Consider the following 20918-nt stretch of genomic DNA (forward strand, 5'->3'; position numbering starts at 1 on the left):
GTGGGCTGTGAGAGTTGTGTGGGCTGTGAGAGTTGTGTGGGCTGTGAGGGCTGTGAGAGCTGTGAGGGCTGTGAGTTGTGTGGGCTGTGAGTTGTGTGGGCTGTGAGTTGTGTGGGCTGTGAGTTGTGTGGGCTGTGAGTTGTGTGGGCTGTGAGCTGTGTGGGCTGTGAGCTGTGTGGGCTGTGAGCTGTGTGGGCTGTGAGAGCTGTGTGGGCTGTGAGAGCTGTGTGGGCTTTGAGAGCTGTGTGGGCTGTGTGGACTGTGAGGGCTGTGAGGGCTGTGAGGGCTGTGAGAGCTGTGAGAGCTGCGAGGGCTGCGAGAGCTGTGAGGGCTGTGAGAGCTGTGAGAGCTGTGAGGGCTGTGAGGGCTGTGAGAGCTGTGTGGGATGTGAGAGCTGTGTGGGCTATGAGAGCTGTGTGGGCTGTGAGAGCTGTGTGGGCTGTGAGGGCTGTGAGAGCTGTGAGGGCTGTGAGTTGTGTGGGCTGGGAGTTGTGTGGGCTGTGAGTTGTGTGGGCTGTGAGTTGTGTGGGCTGTGAGTTGTGTGGGCTGTGAGTTGTGTGGGCTGTGAGCTGTGTGGGCTGTGAGCTGTGTGGGCTGTGGGCTGTGGGCTGTGAGCTGTGTGGGCTGTGAGCTGTGTGGGCTGTGTGGGCTGTGTGGGCTGTGAGAGCTGTGTGGGCTGTGTGGGCTGTGTGGGCTGTGAGGGCTGTGCGGGCTGTGAGAGCTGTGGGCTGTGAGGGCTGTGAGAGCTGTGTGGGCTGTGAGAGCTGTGTGGGCTGTGAGAGCTGTGTGGGCTGTGAGAGCTGTGTGGGCTGTGAGCTGTGTGGGCTGTGAGAGCTGTGTGGACTGTGAGGGCTGTGAGAGCTGTGTGGGCTGTAAGTTGTGTGGGCTGTGAGGGCTGTGTGGGCTGTAAGGGCTGTGTGGGCTGTGTGGGCTGTGTGGGCTGTGAGAGCAGTGTGGGCTGTGTGGGCTGTGAGAGTTGTGTGGGCTGTGAGAGTTGTGTGGGCTGTGAGGGCTGTGAGAGCTGTGAGGGCTGTGAGTTGTGTGGGCTGTGAGTTGTGTGGGCTGTGAGTTGTGTGGGCTGTGAGTTGTGTGGGCTGTGAGTTGTGTGGGCTGTGAGCTGTGTGGGCTGTGAGCTGTGTGGGCTGTGAGCTGTGTGGGCTGTGAGAGCTGTGTGGGCTATGAGAGCTGTGTGGGCTGTGAGAGCTGTGTGGGCTGTGAGAGCTGTGTGGGCTGTGAGGGCTGTGAGAGCTGTGAGGGCTGTGAGTTGTGTGGGCTGGGAGTTGTGTGGGCTGTGAGTTGTGTGGGCTGTGAGTTGTGTGGGCTGTGAGTTGTGTGGGCTGTGAGTTGTGTGGGCTGTGAGCTGTGTGGGCTGTGAGCTGTGTGGGCTGTGGGCTGTGGGCTGTGAGCTGTGTGGGCTTTGTGGGCTGTGTGGGCTGTGAGAGCTGTGTGGGCTGTGTGGGCTGTGTGGGCTGTGAGGGCTGTGAGGGCTGTGCGGGCTGTGAGAACTGTGAGCTGTGTGGGCTGTGAGTTGTGTGGGCTGTGAGCTGTGTGGGCTGTGAGGGCTGTGAGAGCTGTGTGGGCTGTGAGAGCTGTGTGGGCTGTGAGAGCTGTGTGGGCTGTGAGAGCTGTGTGGGCTGTGAGCTGTGTGGGCTGTGAGAGCTGTGTGGACTGTGAGGGCTGTGAGAGCTGTGTGGGCTGTAAGTTGTGTGGGCTGTGAGGGCTGTGTGGGCTGTGAGAGCAGTGTGGGCTGTGAGAGCAGTGTGGGCTGTGTGGGCTGTGAGAGTTGTGTGGGCTGTGAGAGTTGTGTGGGCTGTGAGAGTTGTGTGGGCTGTGAGAGTTGTGTGGGCTGTGAGAGTTGTGTGGGCTGTGAGAGTTGTGTGGGGTGTGTGGGCTGTGTGGGCTGTGTGGGCCGTGAGGGCCGTGAGGGCTGTGTGGGCTGTGAGAGCTGTGAGAGCTGTTGGCAATGTAAATAACATTGCCATTTATTTATAAGTAAAAAAAAAGAAATGTGATGAGCAATGCCAATAGCTGTAATTTTTCCAAAGGCGAAACCATTACATTGTAAATGCTTGTTATAATTTGGAGTACATTTGTTTAGCAGTTTTTGAGAAATTAAGGTTCAAAATGTACACATGTCTAGTGCAGATGGACTACTGTGAGACCAGCAGGTCAAATGATGAAATCTGAATGGCAGCCAAAAACATCAACTAAGATTTTTGGCAGCCATTTCACAACTCAGAGACTCAGTCCCCATGTTCTGTTAAAAAAAATAAAAAAATACCATAATTTCGGGTTGGGCCACAGGGCATGGAGGCCCATTAACTAGTATTTTTAGTGCTAGATGGGAGATTCCCTCCCCCTTTCCGATCTAAGTATTGGCCCGGGGACCCCGTCCCCAAGGGCATGATCAAAGACTATTCAGAAAATTAATATATTGGTGGTTGGGGCGTATGTGCCCCCCTCCTGCGAGCGAGTTATTGGCCCCAGGGAACTCATCTCCACCAGGCCACTGCAAGTATGATTACTCCCACGTCGGATGGGATCAGAAACACTGATGCCAGATGTAAGTAGAGATTTACTTCCCTGCCCGCAAAAGTGTAGACATATAAAAGTGCATTTCTCTTGCTCCGAGAGCAGAAATTAAGACAACTCCCACAGGGCTGAACCACATTCACTGTTGCTGGCTCCCACTGGCACCCAGGATAGCTGGTGGCTTGGGAGCCTGGGGGCTCACCCTGCCGCCTTCAACAAAAAGCTTAGTTGTGAGTAACATAGTTGGGACTATGGCATCCACCAACTTAAGTGTAAAAAACACATAAGGTCATAAAAACACAGGACAGTGGCTTAGCCGCTCATAAAATATTCACTTCTCTAAAGAGCAGCACCCCATAATGCCCTGCAAGGGTTTTATATATGCATTTTTACTTAGTTATGGTTCCCCAAGTAGACGCAGAGGCACCACCAACAATGTATTTAAATGTTGTGGGGGACTGCACGGAGAGCAGCAGCCCCCCAGAAACAGGTTAAAAAAAGTTACAGTAAGACTGCTGGGTAATTTTTTTAAAATGTCTTTTTTTTATTTTTATGTAATACAAAGTGACTCAGATTCAGACAGAACATATATAACAGTCACATCACCAGGTCCCACATCTCGTGTACATGACGGCAACATGTGAAAGTTAGTTATACATTGTCTATATCCACATTATCTATTCCTTCTTTTAAAGAGCTCCGTTGTTCATCTGATGTGGACACTAAGTATGCAGTCAGAGGGCCCCATATATACGTAGGCCTGGAAGGTCTCTCTAGTTTCTCTGCATGCAGTTCCAGTTTGGACCTGCAATACACCATGTCTGACAGCCAGCTTTCTTAGCGGACTTAGCACTGCTACCCCAGTGAGGTGCTACCCTCCTGTTTGCCAGCAGGAGGGCCACCGAGACAAACCTCGGGCTAGTAGGTTAAAAATCCTTACCCAGCCTCAATAAGCCAATAATACCCAATAATTCTCTACACAATTCAATCCCGCTGTTGAGTAGTACTACTTTGCAGCTAGGAAGGCAGATGAGTCACCGGAAGGCTTATCTGAATTTCTTAATGGAATTCTCTCCCCAGCCCATTTTTGTTACCTCTAGTTGGGCTAAAATTTAAATATATAACTCTCACAACTTTTTCATGGATTGATATAATTTAAATACAACTTGAAATATGGGATGTTCTAGCCTAAAATATTCGGAAATTCATTCTAGTACCTAATAATTTCAGACAACATAATTCACTGGCAAAATAAAATGTGGGAAAGTTTTGTTCTGAAGGACAAGTTACTTAACTTCGGTAAAGCCTTATCTGGTAGAGACATGATCTAGCCACAGAGTCCTTACCTGTGAACTTCCAGGTGTCAGGCTGGATCTGGAAGATTTTGTAAGCAGTACCCGTGCAGTCGTATGGCGTCGAGTTAATCATCGTGATGTCTGCGTCGTCTATAAAGGAACCATCTTGGCGCGCAGACGTCAGCACTTTATGTGACTTTCCATGCAAGAAGAGCGGAGAAGCCATCCAGCTGATTGACTGTGGTGTGTTTAAACAACTAGGGCCCTGAAAGGGAACAGTCCTGACATAAATAACTGATCTGCAGTGAGGGGAGGACGGGTCGTCGGTAAGGAATCTGCGACTAGATCATGTCTCTACTAGATAAGGCATTACCGAAGGTAAGTAACTTGTCCATCTGATTGAGATGTCTAGCTGCACATTTCTTACCTATGAATAGATACCCAAGCAATACCATACCAGGAGGAGGGTCTGCAGAAACGTTTAAACCAGAAAGTCCTGTAGGACCAAACAGCCAAAAAAGCCCTCTCTACAGACCTGATTGTCCAGGCAATAATGCTTGGCAAACGTGTGCAAGGATACTCATGTGGCCCCCTGGCAGATGTCAGGAACTGGGACACCACGTTGGACAGCCATGGTGGCTGCTTTAGCTCTGGTGGAATGAGCTCTGAGGTCTTCAGGAGGCTGCTTCTTTGGCAGAGTGTAACAGATCTTAATGCAGAGGATAACACATCATAAGATGGTCCTTTTCTGTACAGCATATCCCTTCTTTGCTCCAACGTACCCCACAAAGAGTTGGTCATCCACCCGGAACTCTTTAGCTCGTTCAAGGTAGAATGAGAACGTTCTTTCTTGGTCCAGACGGTTGAGACGTTCCACTTCCTTAGAAGGATGCGGAGGAGCATAGAGGTGGGCAAGGTGACAGATTGCCCTTGGTGGGAAGGTGTCACTACTTTAGGCAAAAAAGAAGCCCTAGTGAGGAGCATTATCTTGTCTGGAAAGACGGTCAGGTAAGGAGGCTGATAGGAGAGCGCCTGCAGCTCACTCACTCTCCTGGCAGAAGTTATTGCAACTAATGAGGCTGTCTTGATGGTGAGCAGCCGGAGGGAGCAATTGTGCAGCGGCCTGAATGGTGCACACATTAGATAAGGGAGGACAAAATTAAGGTCCCACTGGGGCATGATGAACGGAGAATTGGGAAACAAATTTGTAAGCCCCCTTCAGAAATCTATGTACAATGGGGGACTTGAATAGTGACGACTGGTCTAGAAACAATTACAAAGCAGATAGGGCCGAAAGGTAGCCTTTCAGAGTGTACAGAGCAGAGCCCTGCTGGGCAGGAGACAAGATGAAAAGGAGAATGTCAGAAAGGGAGGCAGACAAAGGGTCAATAGACCGCTCTGTACAAAATTTATAAATTTTTTGCCATCAGCAGGCGTATATCGGCAAAGTGGAGGGACACCCCGCTGCCAGAATAACAAAGCAAACTTTGGGAGGAAGGTCGAAATGCTATCAACTGTGGCCGCTCAATCTCCTCGCAAGGATACGGAGGGTTGATAGGTTCAGGTGGAGGACGCTCCTCTGCTGCTGTGACAGAAGATCCTCCCGAAGGGGCAGTTTGATCGGGATCAATGCTCATTTGCAGAAGCTCAGGATACTTAACTCGCCATGCCCAGTCCCAAGCCACAAGAATGACTTGTGCCCATCGCTACTGATCTTCTGGAGTTCTTCTGGACAGGAGGGGTGTGGGCGGAAAGGCGGAAAAGAGGCCAGAGCGCCATTCGAGACAAAAAGCATCGCCGAGCGAGAGCTACCTTGCGCAAAACTGCTGACATTGCACGTTCTCGATGGAAGCAAACAGATCTAACCAAGGTTCTACCCACCGATGGGGGCGCCAGGTGGCGCACGCACGGAACAGCCACGCTTCTGTGAGGCTCCCGTAGTCCGGACGCTTATTTTTTATTTATCCTGTGTTCCTGTGTATGTTGGGGAATAAAACGACCTGAAATAGGTTCGGAAGACAGTTGTGGTGCCTGCGGTGATAATCCTGCCGATTGCGGGCGCACAATCAATAAAAGACGCCTGCTGATGCTTTTTAAGCGGAGTGACCCCCGAGAAGCCCTGGAACCGAGCCCGGGAGTGCGCAGCGACGCAAGAGCCGGTGTGAGTGGGCCAAGCGGCTGGGACAGAAGAATCGTCCTTGCTGGGACACTAGTAATTAGCAACGGACTGATTGTGCTGTTTGCTGGATGTGACCAGCTCCACTTTTGAGGCAAAGCCCTCCCAGTGACAGCAATCGTGGAGGAGGGCTGGCAGACTGCGTGAGTGCTGAAAGCTCCGGCGCCCCGCAGTTCACAACATGGCGGCCAGTTACAGTAAGTCACGGGAGGCCGGTAATAAATGGTGATCGTGTTGCCAGCTGCAGCGTGGGCACACAGATAGACACCGACGTGGGACGCGGGCGCAGAGAACTGTAATTCTTTAAGCAAGAAGAGTTCAGTGGCACTGTGCAGTAACAAGGGCACATGTAGGCTTTATAAATCCGGAGAAGTATACCCGCTGCCAAGGCCCGGGATATCCTTGCTTTGCTGAGGGCAGGGGGTGCATGGACTACATTGGATGTTTTTATAAGCACCACTAGTGTCAAGAGGAAGAGTGTCACGCACTATTTATGTTGCTGTAAGGAACTGTGATTGGACGTGCGACTGGGGCAAACCGCAGGAAGTACACAAGACCATTGCTGAAAAGGGTTTTCAGACACAGAGGATGTCACGGCGCAGTTGCAAACCGCGGTGTCCCAGATGGACAAATTGATGAAAATTATAAATGCTAAGAATGAGGATACTGAAGCCCGAATTATGGGCATGCCAGAGAGCACGAACACTGGCAGATTAGAGGGCTATGTTGAGAAGATGCTGGAAACGGTGATTGGCAAAGATGCACTGTCCCCACAATTCGTTGTGGAAAGGGCACATAGATCCCTTGGCCCTAGACCACCTCCTGGAAGCACACCCAGGCCCATCATAGCGCGCCTCCTTAATTATAGAGATAGGGAAACTGTGTTGAGAGTGGCTAGAGAGAAACGACAGCTGAACTTTGACGGGGTGTCCTTCACCATCTTTCCTGATTTTACAACACATGTGCAGGAGGAGAGGAGCAAGTTCAATGCAGTGAAGCAGAAGTTGCGACAGGCACAGGTGGGTTATTCCCTATTGTACCCGGCGCGCCTACGGATCACATACCAAGGCACTCAGTCGATCTACACGAAAACACAACAAGTAGAAGAATTCCTAAGGAAAATTAAGCGGAGGAAGGATACGGTTTCAGAGCAGGATGACGCTTGCGAGACACCTCTCTGATGTGGAATGACATTGTTCAAGGAGTACAGGGCAGATGCTCGATGCACAGGGGGAGACCAACGTGAGCGCCTCACGGATTGACACCATTTCTCTCACAAAATGTGATATGCTCATTGTGGCTATATGAAAGTGCTATAGATTAGCGGGACACTGCTGATAAGAAGAACCTGACTCACTCGCTACCTAAAGGGAGACAGACCGGCTGTTGTAGGTCTTCTGTACAGGGACGAAGTGCACGTGAGCCACCTGGAGGTTTTCTCCCCCAATGGGTGTACCCCTACTATGTTGTGTTTCTTTGATGTTGGGGTGGGGGGGGGGGGAAAGAGTGTTGGATACTGGCATAATTGGGATGCTTCTGTGGGTGGGGGAGGTTGGGGGAGGGGAGGTTACAGCGTTGATGGCAGTACGTACATTGTATTATGCAGCGAAGGCACAGGGCGTACAGCTATGACTAATGTTGCTTTATCTTAAATTTATCGATCACCAGTATAGCGTGTTAGGACATCACGGCAGGGGAGACGAATGACTCAGATCTGAGGGTATTGTCTTGGAATGTCAGGGGATTGAATAATGCACGGAAATGCAGGCAAGTTCTGGCATATCTAAACAGGCAGCAGACACAGGTAGCATTGCTGCAGGAGACGCATATACACCCACAATCTCACAACACGTTTGCCAGTAAATGGGCGACTATCCGGGCGTTCTCTTCTTACTCCTCATATGCACGGGGCACTGCCATCTTAATTAAGCAACGTGTTACCTTTGCACTGGGAGGTACAATATCGGACCCTTATAAGTGTTACATAGATATTATGGCGCCAGTCCTACATGAAATATTCGAAGAGTCCTTGGAAATAGGGGTCCTTCCTCCCTCGATGCGGGAAGTGGTCCTCACATCCTTGTTAAAACCCAGTAAACTCTTATAGGCCTTTGTCGCTAATTAATTGTGACACAAAAATATTAGCAGAGGGCTTGGGTACACGACTGACACTACTCATGGATAAGAACATTCTCCCTGATCAATCGGGGTTTGTCCCAGGAAGGCCACTACCCACAATCTACGCACCCTGTTTTCAATGATACAGACGGTGGTGCCGGAATTTCGGGTTGCTGCTGTATTTCTAGATGCCTCCAAGGCATTTGACTCTGTAGAGTGGAGTTATTTGTTCAAAGTCTTGCAGAGAATGGGTTTCCCTCCAATATTTATATCCTGGATACAGCTGCTGTATTGTCGGCCGTCTGCTAGAGTACTAATAAATGGACATCTCTCTACTGCCTCATCCATATCGCGGGGTACCCGAAAGGGATGCCCGCTATCCCCATTACTTTTTGCTATAACGATTGAGCCGTTAGCATCCAGGCTGCGTCAGATTCACCGAGATAGGGCGTTTCAATGCTTTCAGCAACAAATTTTGATATCGCTCTATGCTGACGATATCACGTTATATATTAGGGAGCCTGAGCAAAATATTAACCCCCTCTTGAGGGAATTTTTGGTGTTTGGGCAGCTTTCAGGTGTTAACATTAATTGGGGAAAATCGCACTTTTCTCCCACTTACGCCCGCTGTTTCTAAATTCCCATTAGACTATCCTATTGAATGGTGCAAATTTGATCTTAGATATTTAGGTATACAAATATCTAGGGATAGGGAGGAAACACTCCGATTGAATTATGGCACAGCTATAACTAAGCTGACGAATAACATCACCCGATGGATATTTCTGCCCTTATCGCTGGCAGGAAGAGCCTCTCTTGTAAAGATGGTGGTGCTCCCACAATTTCTATATTTATTTCTTAATATTCCATATTACCCCGGAGCCTTTTTTTTTCATGACCCTTCGCACTGAATTAATACGATTAGTGTGGGGCGGTAAACAGCCTTGACTTAAATGATCAGTCCTCACGCAACCATACGATAGGGGAGGATTTGATATTCCAGACTTCGATATTTACTATATTAGTGCGCAGGCTCACTATGCCTATCATTGGATGTTGCATACGCCATATATGCCCCAGATAGCCGCTGAAGATTGGGTGGCAAGGCCTCTTCCTCTTAGTGGCATTATTCATGGCCCTCTTAATGCAATAGAGACTCCTTTCACAACAGTTACCTGCACAATGGATGCATGGAGGGGTATGGCACGCTGTCTGGGAATGCAACTCTTATATTCATCACGGCTTCCGCTCACATACCACCCAGACGTGGTCCTCCTACAGGAAGCGGGCTTTCGTGCTATGTGTAAACGGTTGCGGGTTGGTACATGGGGAGATTTGTTTCATGAGGGGAGGTTACGGACGGTGGAACAATTATTCCAGGAGACACACCCCACACCCCTGGAGGTTTTTCTATATGTGAGATTATGACAGGGAATGAGGGTGCTTCTCCCGGACTTGCCTTGCGAACAGGAAATCTTTGCCCCCTTGCACTTTATACTGAGCTCTCCAGATGGGAAACACCTAGTATCAGGCATATATCGTACAATAAGGGCACACAGGTCTGGTGTGGATAGCTCGGCTCGTACCCACTGGAGTGAAGATTTGGAACGAGTGATAACTGATGATCAATGGAAGTACTGTTGTAGTGTCACAGAATGTGTTTCGTCTTGTTCTTGATTTAAGGTCATACATTACAAATTTTTGCAACGTGTGCATTACACCCCTGCCAAAAAATATCAATTTTGCCTCTCGGATAATGACAGATGTGGCAGGTGTCAGAGAGCTTGGGCGAGTTTCATGCATCTGGCGTGGGACTGCCCGAATATTTGGGAGCACTGGACGCAGGTACATGAGGCCTTGGAACAAATGCTGGGCATTACGCTGGAGAGAGATCCCTTGATGATATTATTGGGCTATACAGCACAAATACCCAAACAAAGTAGATAGTTTTTGGACATTGCTCTACTACTGGCAAAACGTAGGGTGGCTTGTCGCAGGGGGAGGGCTCCGAAAATTGGATACAAGATGTTATTTATTGTCAGGAGCAAGCTTCTGTATATGCAGAGACATTACCAATGGTCTCTCGACCGAGGGATGTATGGGGTCCTTTAACGTATCTCATGCAAGGGGAGGAGGGAGAATTGGATTTGTCTATACTACAAGGAGGAGTGATAGACAGAGGGCTGGGATGCGCCGTCCTGAAATCATGGGTGCCTCACATAGACATGCCAGTGTTTATGTAACTGCAGTCTTCAAGCATCTCCTATATAGGCTGTCCTCAAAACTGTAAAACACACAAGATGATGGACGGAATGTTGCACAATGGCAAAACATTCCCCCCAGTTACAGATCTGGGTTTAATCCATCGTTATTTTGCTCACCAAGCCACCCCAGTCAAGACATGGCCATATGCAAATCAGTCTTGACCCTGTGCCTCATGGGAACAGTCCAGACCGAACTGCCAAGCCATGTCTTCCCTAGACCGGAATCAAGCATCCTAGGACTGGTTTCTGGCTATCAGCCGTCTTCAGCCAGGATAGCTGGACTCCAGTGGCTTAGTGAGCACGGGACCCACGTCTGGGAATACTCTTCCTAAATAGGGTGAACAGCAAAATTCACAAGATGATGAACGGAATGTTGCACAATGGCAAAACATTCACAACCAGTCACAGATCTGGGTTTAATCCATCGTTATTTTGCTCACCAAGCCACCCCAGTTCAGACATGGCCATATGCAAATCAGTCTTGACCCTGTGCCTCATGGGAACAGTCCAGACCGAACTGCCAAGCCATGTCTTCCCTGGACCGGAATCAAGCATCCTAGGACCGGTTTCTGGCCATCAGCCGTCTTCAGCCAGGATAGCTTGACTCCAGTGGCTTCGTGAGCACGGGACCCACGTCTGAGCATACCCTTTCCACATAGGGTGAACAGCAAAACACACAAGGTGATGGACGGAATGTTGCACAATTGCAAACATTCACCCCCAGTCACAGATCTGGGTTTAATCCATCGTTATTTTGCTCACCAAGCCACCCGAGTTCAGACATGGCCAAGGTGTGGACGGGCTTAACATCGTTGTCATGCTTAATGATATGCTTTATTTTAATACCTCTATGATACCATGAACCTGATTCTAGAGAGGTTATAATATCTATCGAGACTTGATGACACGGGGGGGGGGGGACTACTATGGAGACCAGCTGCCGCAGATGTTTTTTCTTACAGACATGAACTGAATATGACCCCAATGCCTATGATAACTAATGAAGTGTATGTCACGCTGTACGAATATGTACGTTTGATGTTGTATGAAATGATATAAATAAAAATGTTTAAAAAAAAGGCTCCACCCACCAATGAACGAGTCTGTGCGCCACCTCTGAAGGGAGATGCCACTCGTTATATTCACTAGAATCGGATGGCTGACTTTGTTCGCCCTGGCGTTCAGGGAACCGGCCAAGTGTTGAACCACCAGGGATATGCCCTGCTGTTCCAGCCAAGTCCAGAGGTGCAGAGCCTCCTGATAGAAAGTCCACGACCCCACCCCACCCTTTGTGTTGCAGTACTACATGGCAGTGTTCTTGTCCATGAACACCTGAACTAGCTTTCCATTGATTGATGGTAAAAAGGTTTTCAGGGCCAACTGGACTGCCTGAAGCTCGAACAGGTTGATGTGGAACCCGGATTCTGCAGTAGATCAGAGTCATCTGATCTCCACCTCCCCCAGATGGCCGCCCCATCCCAGAAGTGACGCTTCTGTCACTACTGTGAGATCTGGTTGGGGAAGGGAGAGGGGTCTGCCTCTGACCCAATCGCGGTTTATCTACCCCCACTGCAGATCTTTCACAGTTCCCTCCAAAATCTGTAACAGGTCAGTGAGATTTCCCCGATGCTGCGCTCATTGGAACTTCAGATCCAACTGCAGATTCCGCATGTGCCATCTGGCATGATTCACCAACAGGATGCAGGAGGGCATGAGGCCCAGCAGCCTTAGAGTCAGTTTCACCAAAACCCAGGATAGAGGCTGAAACATTGGTATAATAGCCTGAATATCCTGGACTCAGGAGAATAGGCCCGAAACTGCATTTTGGCCAGAACGGCTCAGTTGAAAGGGAGTGTCTGAGGGGGAGTCAGGTGTGACTTCAGCATGCAGACAGGGAACCCCAAGCGAACCCGCTTTCAATAACTAGTCGTCTAGATAGGGTGAGACTGGAAACCCCCATCTCTGCGCAGATGAGCTGCGACCACCGCCACCAGCTTGGTGATCACCCAAGGTGCAGTGGTGAGGCCAAAGTGGAGCACGGTAAACTGAAAGTGCTCGTGGCCTACCATAAACTGCAGGTAGATGCGTAAGGAAGACAGGACGGGGATATGTAAACGCTACTATCCAATCTCCGGGGTCCAGATCAGACTGTACTTGAGCAAGAGTGAAAATCTTGAACTTCTCTTTTCTGAGGAAGTACTTGAGGGCTCTAAGGTTGAGAATAGGACGATGGCCTCCATTCTTTTTGGGGACCAAAAAATAGCAGGAATAGCAACCGCAGCCTATTTCTGGCCAGGGAACCCTATTTATAGGTCGCTTGGCCAAGAGAGTCTTGACTTCCTCTCGAAGCAAAGCAAGGTAATCCTCTGTCAGCCGATACTAAGTTGGAGTCATGGAGGGATAGGCAGTCTCGAAGGGGAGGGAGTAACCCCTTTGGACTATTTGCAAAATCCACCCGTCCGAGGTGATGTCCTGCCAGTGGTGGAGGCGATGGCGTATCCTGCCACCAACTGGACGCCTATGATCTGGGAGAATCGGACTAGAAAGGTTCGGATGCGGGAGAGGAGATTGTGGCCTGATCTGACTTCTAGCTGCCCGACCCACAGGGTTAATGCGAACCGTGCCCACTACTGCACAGAGGTTGCTGAAATTGCACGGTCCCCTGGCTAGGATAGGGCTGGCGCAGTTGGAAACACCTTCTGTAGCCATGAAAGGAGCAAAAGGCGGAAGCAGGATGGGATGATACAGAGAGGCCCAAGGACTTGGCTGTAGCCTGTGACTCTTTGAAGCGCTCTAGTGCTGTGTCAGCCCCATCTCCAAAAAGACGAGCGCCATTAAGGGGAATGTCCATCAGGTTTGCTTGGACAAACCCCGAGAAGCCAGACGGTCTCAACTAGGCGTTGCGCCTGACTGTCAACGTCTAGGAAATCGTTCTGCCCAGCAGGTCTGTTGTGTCAAGGGCACAGCATATAATAAACTTTGCTGCTTCCCTCCTGTCTACAACAGCTTGGGAGAGGCCAGCCTGGGCCTCCTCTGGGACTTGTAGCAGAACTTGCGCAACCATCTCCCATAGGGAATAGCAATAACAGCCCAATAGGCATGCATAGTTTACTGACCACAATGCTAGGCGGGTGGAAGTACAATTTCACTTTCTGAAGCTATCCAACCTCTTAGATTCCATATCTGGAAATGCGGATGGGAACACGCCATGGGAAGCAGAGGCTTGGAAAACCAAGCTCCCAGGGGTTCAGTGAGAGGTGAGGAAAGCTGGGTTACCTGGTGCAGGGCAGAGGCGGCAGATGATTGTTTTATTCACAGGATCTCCAGTGCTGGGTTTGGACCAGGTCCTCAGAAGAACATTGGTCACAGCCTCATTAAATTGCAGCAAGGGCTCCAAGGTGGAGAAACCAGGCTGTAGGACCTCTGTCAAGACATTGGTCTAGACTGCCACACTAGGAAGTTGCCAGTCCAAGACCTCAGCAGCTCTACGCACCACCATGGCGAAGGAGGCTCCCTTCTCAATAGCCCGGTTAGGAGGGGACAGCATGCCAGGCTCTGGAGAGGTGTCCAGACCATGGGCATCACCCAGTTCCTCATACCAGTCCATTTCTTCTGTGTAAAGTGGGACTTCTAAGGGGTCCTGCGTCACCTCCCAATCTTCCTCCATTCCTAGCCATTCTGAATAAGACTCAGGATACGACATAGAGCCCAAAGGCTCCTTCTGCAGCACTCTCGGCGTTGGTGGACTGCCGACCGGCTCCAGTCAATGGAGATTACAATGGGGCTGGCGCCGCCGGTGGGTGCCGGCAACATCGACGTCTCAGCATCAGACACGTCATTGGGGAAGGTCGAATGGGTACGACCGGCGCCACGGAACGGATCCATGAGGAGTCTTGGGGGCTGGAACAGCCGGCACAGAACCCAGGGGAGCTCCTTTCGCTGAGCCTGCAGGGCCTGAAGGCGCGCCGGGAGGGTCAGGCAACCTAAATATGATGCACATGGCATCATAAAACTCTTAACTGGGTGGGGGTTGCTCCAGGCTCTGGAAAGGGATGGAAAGGCGGAGCCGACCCAGGCACCCACTCCATGGAGCAGGGACTCCTTCATCTCATCGGGTGATGGACGGGGCGAAGTCGAAGCTGCTTCAACTTCTTGTATTTCTTATGGTGCTTCTTACCTGACCCCTTAGAAGATTTCGAATGGGAGGATGAAGACTTGGATTCCCGGAGCAGTGCTTGGACCTTCCTCTCGACTGAGACCAGGGGCTGGGGCGCAAGCAGCTTTAGAGACTGCTCCCTTAAAGATTTTAGCACCATGGCCCAGCAGTCGGAGCACGACTTTGGGTCGAGGTCATGCTCCAGACACCAAAGGTACTTGAGGTGAGGAGCCATAACTGACATGGTGCGGTGAAAGGAGGCACACAGTTTGAACCCCAATGTCTTTTTGGACATCCTACACACAAAGAAAAAGTCGAAAAAAAGTTTTAAAAAAAAGTCTGTCATAAAATTACAGGGGGTATCTCACTTTGACGGATATACACTGACTGGCGTGGAAAGAAAAAAACTGACGTCAGCGCACCGGGGTGGCACCTATAAGGACAGCATGGATGTAACTATGACAAACTCAATGCTATACGTCGTCACGAGGAATCGACAGATACCAATTACCGGCGCTCATGGCTACTGCTAAGAAAAATCTTAAGGATCCAGCTGACGCCTTGAAGTTCATAGGTAAGGAATCTGCAGCTATATGTCTCTATCAGATGGGGACAATCTCTCAGCAAATGTGTGACACATGATACCATGTGGGAATTCTGAAGAGGAAAATTATATATACTTTTGAGCTACATAACCTAAGCACTCAAGTGACCAGACAGGGATGGCACTGTGCACTACAGTCAGGTTAAAGTGTGTTGGCTATTAGTTAAAGTCTCCTTCTCATGTCAGCTTATTGATCCCAGCTAGACCAATGTTCACAGCAGCCCCCGTGGCAATGAAGTGATCTTTATTTAGGAATAACCTCTGATCACAACAGAAGTAAAAAATAAATGGTGTGTCAAAAAAGCGAATATTCTGGACATTCACTGTGAACAGATGTGCTACCTTACATTATCGGTACAAAAGGGGGTGGTGATGGACGGAGCATCTGAATCAATCAAACACTCACACCCAGTCAAAAGATCTGGGTTTAATCCATCACCATTCTTTAGTCCTCTGCCACCCCAGTTCAGACATGGCTATATGCAAATCAGTGCCTCTTGGGAACGGTACAGCCCGAACTGCCAAGCCATGTCTTCCCTGGACCGGAAACAAGCTTCCGAGGACCGGTTTCTGGCATTCCAGCCGTCTTCAGCCCGGATTGCTTGAATCCAGTGGCAAAGTGAGCAAGGGACTCACGTCTGAGCATACCCTGCCACACTTATGGCGGCCAAAAGCGGTACAAAAGGGGGTGGTGATGGACGGAGCATCTGAATCAATCAAACACTCACACCCAGTCAAAAGATCAGGGTTTAATCCATCACCGTTCTTTAGCCCACTCTGCCACCCCAGTTCAGACATGGCTATATGCAAATCAGTCTGACCCTGTGCCTCATGGGAACAGTACAGCCCGAACTGCCAAGCCATGTCTTCCCTGGACCGGAAACAAGCTTCCGAGGACCGGTTTCTGGCATTCCACCAGTCTTCAGCCCGGCTTGCTTGAATCCAGTGGCAAAGTGAGCAAGGGACTCACAACTGAGCATACCCTGCCACACTTATGGCGGCCAAAAGCGGTACAAAAGGGGGTGGTGATGGACGGAGCATCTGAATCAATCAAACACTCACACCCAGTCAAAAGATCTGGGTTTAATCCATCACCGTTCTTTAGCCCACTCTGCCACCCCAGATCTTTTGACTGGGTGTGTTTGATTGATTCAGATGCTCCGTCCATCACCACCCCATTTTGTACCACCTTACATTATGGCACATCCTTTTAAAAGTCAAAACTTCTTCTTCGAATCAAATTTCTCACTCCAGATTCCATCATTAAAATCAGTTACACAGCTATTTTCGGTTTATGATTCATTACATTTTTAGAATCATTCGCACCATCTGGCTGCTTTTTTTAAAATCAAACTCCAAAACCAGTAATTCAAACTGCAAAACTAGTTTCACAAATGGACTAACACGTTAATGAGAAAACACAATCTGGTTAACAAAGTAGCATAACATATTTTCAAAACAGATTTTTTTTTTAAATCAGGGGAAATCATGTGAAAAAAATTAATTTAGAAATATTTTCAGTCTTTACAAAAAACTGACAGTCATTAATTTTGTTCTCCGATTTTCAGCGTACCATACTTTGGTGTTCTAGTTACTTAGAAGAACACCATTCATTCAAAGCTTCATAACAAACAAGTTACAAATTACTAATTAACCCCTTGCATGCTCATGACGAGCTGAGCTCGTCATGAGCTACAGTGCTCCGGTGCTCATGACGAGCTGAGCTCGTCCTGGCCTTTAGAACGCTCACACGCTGGGCTAATTCCCCTGCTGTCCTGAGCGTTCTAAAGAAACGGGTGCGGTCGTGACGAGCTCAGCTCTTCATGAGCACAGGAGCACTGTAGCTCATGACGAGCTGAGCTCTTCATGAGCATGGGAGCGCTGCGCGCGCCACCCCTCCCCCAGCACAGCAGGGGAATGTGCCGAGCAGGGAAGGGGTTAAGTCCCAGCTTTCAATTCAGAAAAATGTATCTTACCAATAGATGCAAAAAAAATGATGGCAAGAAAGTCGCGAATTGGTTCAATACAAGACATAATTTCTTCAGTAACCATATGACCCTGGGACGAGATCAGTGCCCCAGCTAAGAAGCATCCCAGTTCCATTGAAACATCCAACAACTCTGTGATCTGTAACCAAACAAAGATAATCAGTGTTAGTTGAAGCAAGTAACAAAGCTAACAATACTTTACTTATTTCCAGTAAGGATTATAAAAGTATTCTCATGTGGCAAAACAGAACATATTTCACTAGCAGTATAATTTCTTATATTGCAAAGATCGTTTACATCAAGAGATTAAAAACATATCTAAAAGCAACAAACGGGCAACACTTGACATGTCAAGAGATAATTGTATAAGAAGCTTGAATCCCTTATGGGACTTAAATACTTTTTTTTATAAAAGCTACTTAACTTGACATTGTCTTTTTTTTGGTTTATATTTGGTAGAAGTGGGGGTCCTTTTTGCTTACCGCCGCCACCAAATGCTGGAGGCGAGAGTCCCCGACCAATCGCTTCAACGTTAGGCTAAGTAAAGACACTGTCTGAGATAGCCCTGCTCACCCCCTTAGTAGCTTGGCACGAGCAGCCTGGCTTATCTCCAAGGCACAGGCGTTCAATATGTGCAACCACGCTCACAGTAACCCCATGATGTCACCACAAATAGACTCCACACGAGTTTTGATAAAATTAGTATAATCTTTATATAAGCAATTATACAATACAACCACACGATACAAAATCAACATAAAAGAATGGGTAGTATTCTTTCCGGTGGGTTTGGTAGGTTCTAATCCCAACCACCGCCCCATACCAACAATTAAGCTCACTTCTAACCATTTCCAAAAGGTTAGGCCAGTCGTATTGCTAGAATCACACACGTTGCGAAAGGAAACGGATACTGCAATGCGTAACAATATTCTCTTATATCATGCAACAGAGAAACAATGCCATACGTAGAGTCAAAGTCATGTACTTTGCAATTGAAGAAATAATGCAATGCGTATCACCACCAGCATGCCCTGTACCAGGAAGAAACAAAGCAATGCATCACGTTACAATCCTGTATAGTGCAATGAAGAAATAATACACTGCGCCACGTTATACTCAGACACTGTGCACTGAAGAAATAATGCAATGCGCCACATTACAATCAGGTAATATGCAAGGGAAAACTAATGCAGTGCGTAGCGCAACATGCATGTAGTTCATCAGGCCCAAAGGAGATCAGGTGTCATACGACACCTCGATAGTTTGTTAGCAGCAATAATGCAAAGTGTAATACAACAGTTTTACGTGCTCCGTTAACAGTGCACCCGTTATGAATCAAATGATGGCACAAAAGTACTGCTTCCCACTCCGACCCCAGCACTGCCCCCTCCTTGGGTCAGCACAGGCCGGGATCCGAGCCGAAGCAACTGCTCGCGCAGCTGACTGAAACGGGGGGCCGTGAAAGTGTCCCTCCGGGCCTGCACCCCACCCCAGGTGTTGATCCACTTTACCTGGGGGGCGAGACCCCACTCTCCTCCCTCACGTCAGCAACTTGGGCCTTGATCCAGAACTCCGTCACGGGGTGCGGCGGACTCGGGTTGGCGGCTCAGCTCTTTCGTGGCTGCTGGTCCGGGTCGCTGAGAGTGACTCCGAGAGGCCAATGACTTGGCCCTCCTTCCAGGAGTCTCAGTACACATCGAGATCGGCCCTCAGCACTGTGGAGACTTTACTTCCAATTCCGTGCACCTCCTGCTCAGGCACTCCTCACCAGCGCCTCAGGCTGCACTTCGACACGCACACAGCTCGTCCGAGACTCGCCTCTTCTCTGGTGCTCACGACGATCCGGTGCTCTTCACCAACGCTCCGCTTGCACCTCAACACGCACCCTGTGCGTTCGAGTCTCACCTTTTCCCCAGGTGCACACAATGTCCAGGTGCTCTTCACCAATGCCCTGGGCTGCACCACGACACGCACCCAGAGCGTTTGAGACCCTCTTCTTCTGTTGGTGCCAACGAGCCCAGGCACTCTTCACCACCACCCAGGCTGCACCACAACACGCACCAAACGCGTCTGAGAATCACTTTTTCCGAGATCCACCCTCAGCGCTGTCGAGACTTTACTTCCAATTCAGTGCACCCCCTACTCAGGCACTCCTCACCAGCGCCTCAGGCTGCCCTCCGACCAAGACTTGGTCGGACACTATGAAAAATAATGAAAATGTAAAAATATTTGTAAGTTGTGGGTCCTTGCATCATAGTTTGCCTACCTTGGCCCAATAAAGCAATTTATTCTTACAGTTCGTGGAAACGATCAATCGCGGTTGCAGATGGCCAGAGCCAGTCTTCATCTAATTTTTCTTTTCTTGATCTTTTGGCACTGTTTAGGATCTGAGCCCTAAAAACAGAAAATGAACGCGCCGCCAAACGCAGCCTCAATACTTAAAAAGAGAGCCGAGTGAGGGCCAGAAAATAACTTGTCTAACGCACCGGCGATGGTTTCACCACCAATTCAATACAAGTAAGCCACGTTTAGCTCAGATCATAATATAATGCAGTAAGATTCGCTCGTACCACGATTAATCAGGGTTCACCTTATATTCAACATGTCTCGCACAAAGGCGAACTCACCGCATCATCTCACTGAAAAACCAGCAATCGCCGAAGGGCGTGTCTGGCCACAGGCACGAGGCAAGTTTGTTTCTCTAACGAATATATTACTATAACTATGAGCGTTATTTCAAACACCACATTACAGTTGATTTTCCAGTCACTTGTGGCATTTCTTATTGAGTGCACCCTCAAATATAGCTGTTTGACTCACAGCTCATTCAAACTCTCTGTATTTTTCCAGAAAACTCATGGCATTCCGCGATCCCATGCGGCATTAACTGCCAATTATCAGCTGTGCTTAACTTCTTTCCACGAACGGTAAGAATAAATTGCTTTATTGGCCAAGGTAGGGAAACTATAATGCAGGGACCCACAACTTACAAATATCTTTAAATTTAATTATTTTTCATGGTGTCCGACTAAGTCCTGGTCCTGAGGAGAACCCTGAAATTGAATAGGGTTCTGAAACGAGTCGACCCCATCCAGCTAGCAGTAACTATCAATAAACTCACAGAATAATACTCTGGACAAACAGGGCAATTAGCCTTGAGTAACTATAGTGTTGTTTGCTGTATATGGCAGGCTGTATTTTTGATAAACACAAACAACTTGCACCGCCATTATTTCTCTTGTCAAAGTAAGGACTGGTCTTTTGCGTTTTGTCATGTTTTGTCACTTATGAAGTATTCGTTATCTTTTAAGTATTTGTCAAAATCTTGTGACTATTGTTTTGTTGAACTGCAGCACTCATTGTTCTTCTCTAAGACATGAATTAAAAATAAATGAACAAAAAAAAAGGTGTAATGAAAACACCATAACACCGTTAGATTCCAAGGTGGTTATTTGTGAATGCATTAACTGTAAACGCACGTCCAACCATTTTTCATGTTCCTACATTAAATTTTGCAACACAGCACACACTCCGGTCTAGGTCAAAGAGCTCAGTTATAGACAACAGACGAGATTTAAAAAGAAGACGAGCAAGCATCTGTCACAGGGGTACAGGTAACAAGATCTTTACTCACAGTAAGTGGGCTGTACCTACTCTTCACAGTGGATGGGGCTACTCTTTGTGACTACCCTATTGAGGTAATATGAATTTTATGGTCAGTTATGTCCCCTATCGTAGACCCCAACGGCTCCATGTACGTGCTTCTAGTACATGTAAGTTCCCTC

General features: G+C 48.6%; 1 protein-coding gene across 1 annotated transcript in view; it reads right to left on the minus strand.

Annotated features, from left to right (window-relative positions):
* SLC9D1 (solute carrier family 9 member D1) overlaps window positions 1-20918 on the minus strand; it is a 498092-nt gene that overhangs the window by 102405 nt on the left and 374769 nt on the right. The window contains exon 10 of the mRNA XM_086934696.1: window positions 17122-17272. Within this exon, the coding sequence (XP_086790822.1) occupies window positions 17122-17272 (151 nt within the window). The remainder of the gene's footprint in view (window positions 1-17121; window positions 17273-20918) is intronic.

Source organism: Lissotriton vulgaris, chromosome 8 (assembly GCF_964263255.1).
Source record: "Lissotriton vulgaris chromosome 8, aLisVul1.2, whole genome shotgun sequence".
NCBI classification, from domain to species: domain Eukaryota; kingdom Metazoa; phylum Chordata; class Amphibia; order Caudata; family Salamandridae; genus Lissotriton; species Lissotriton vulgaris.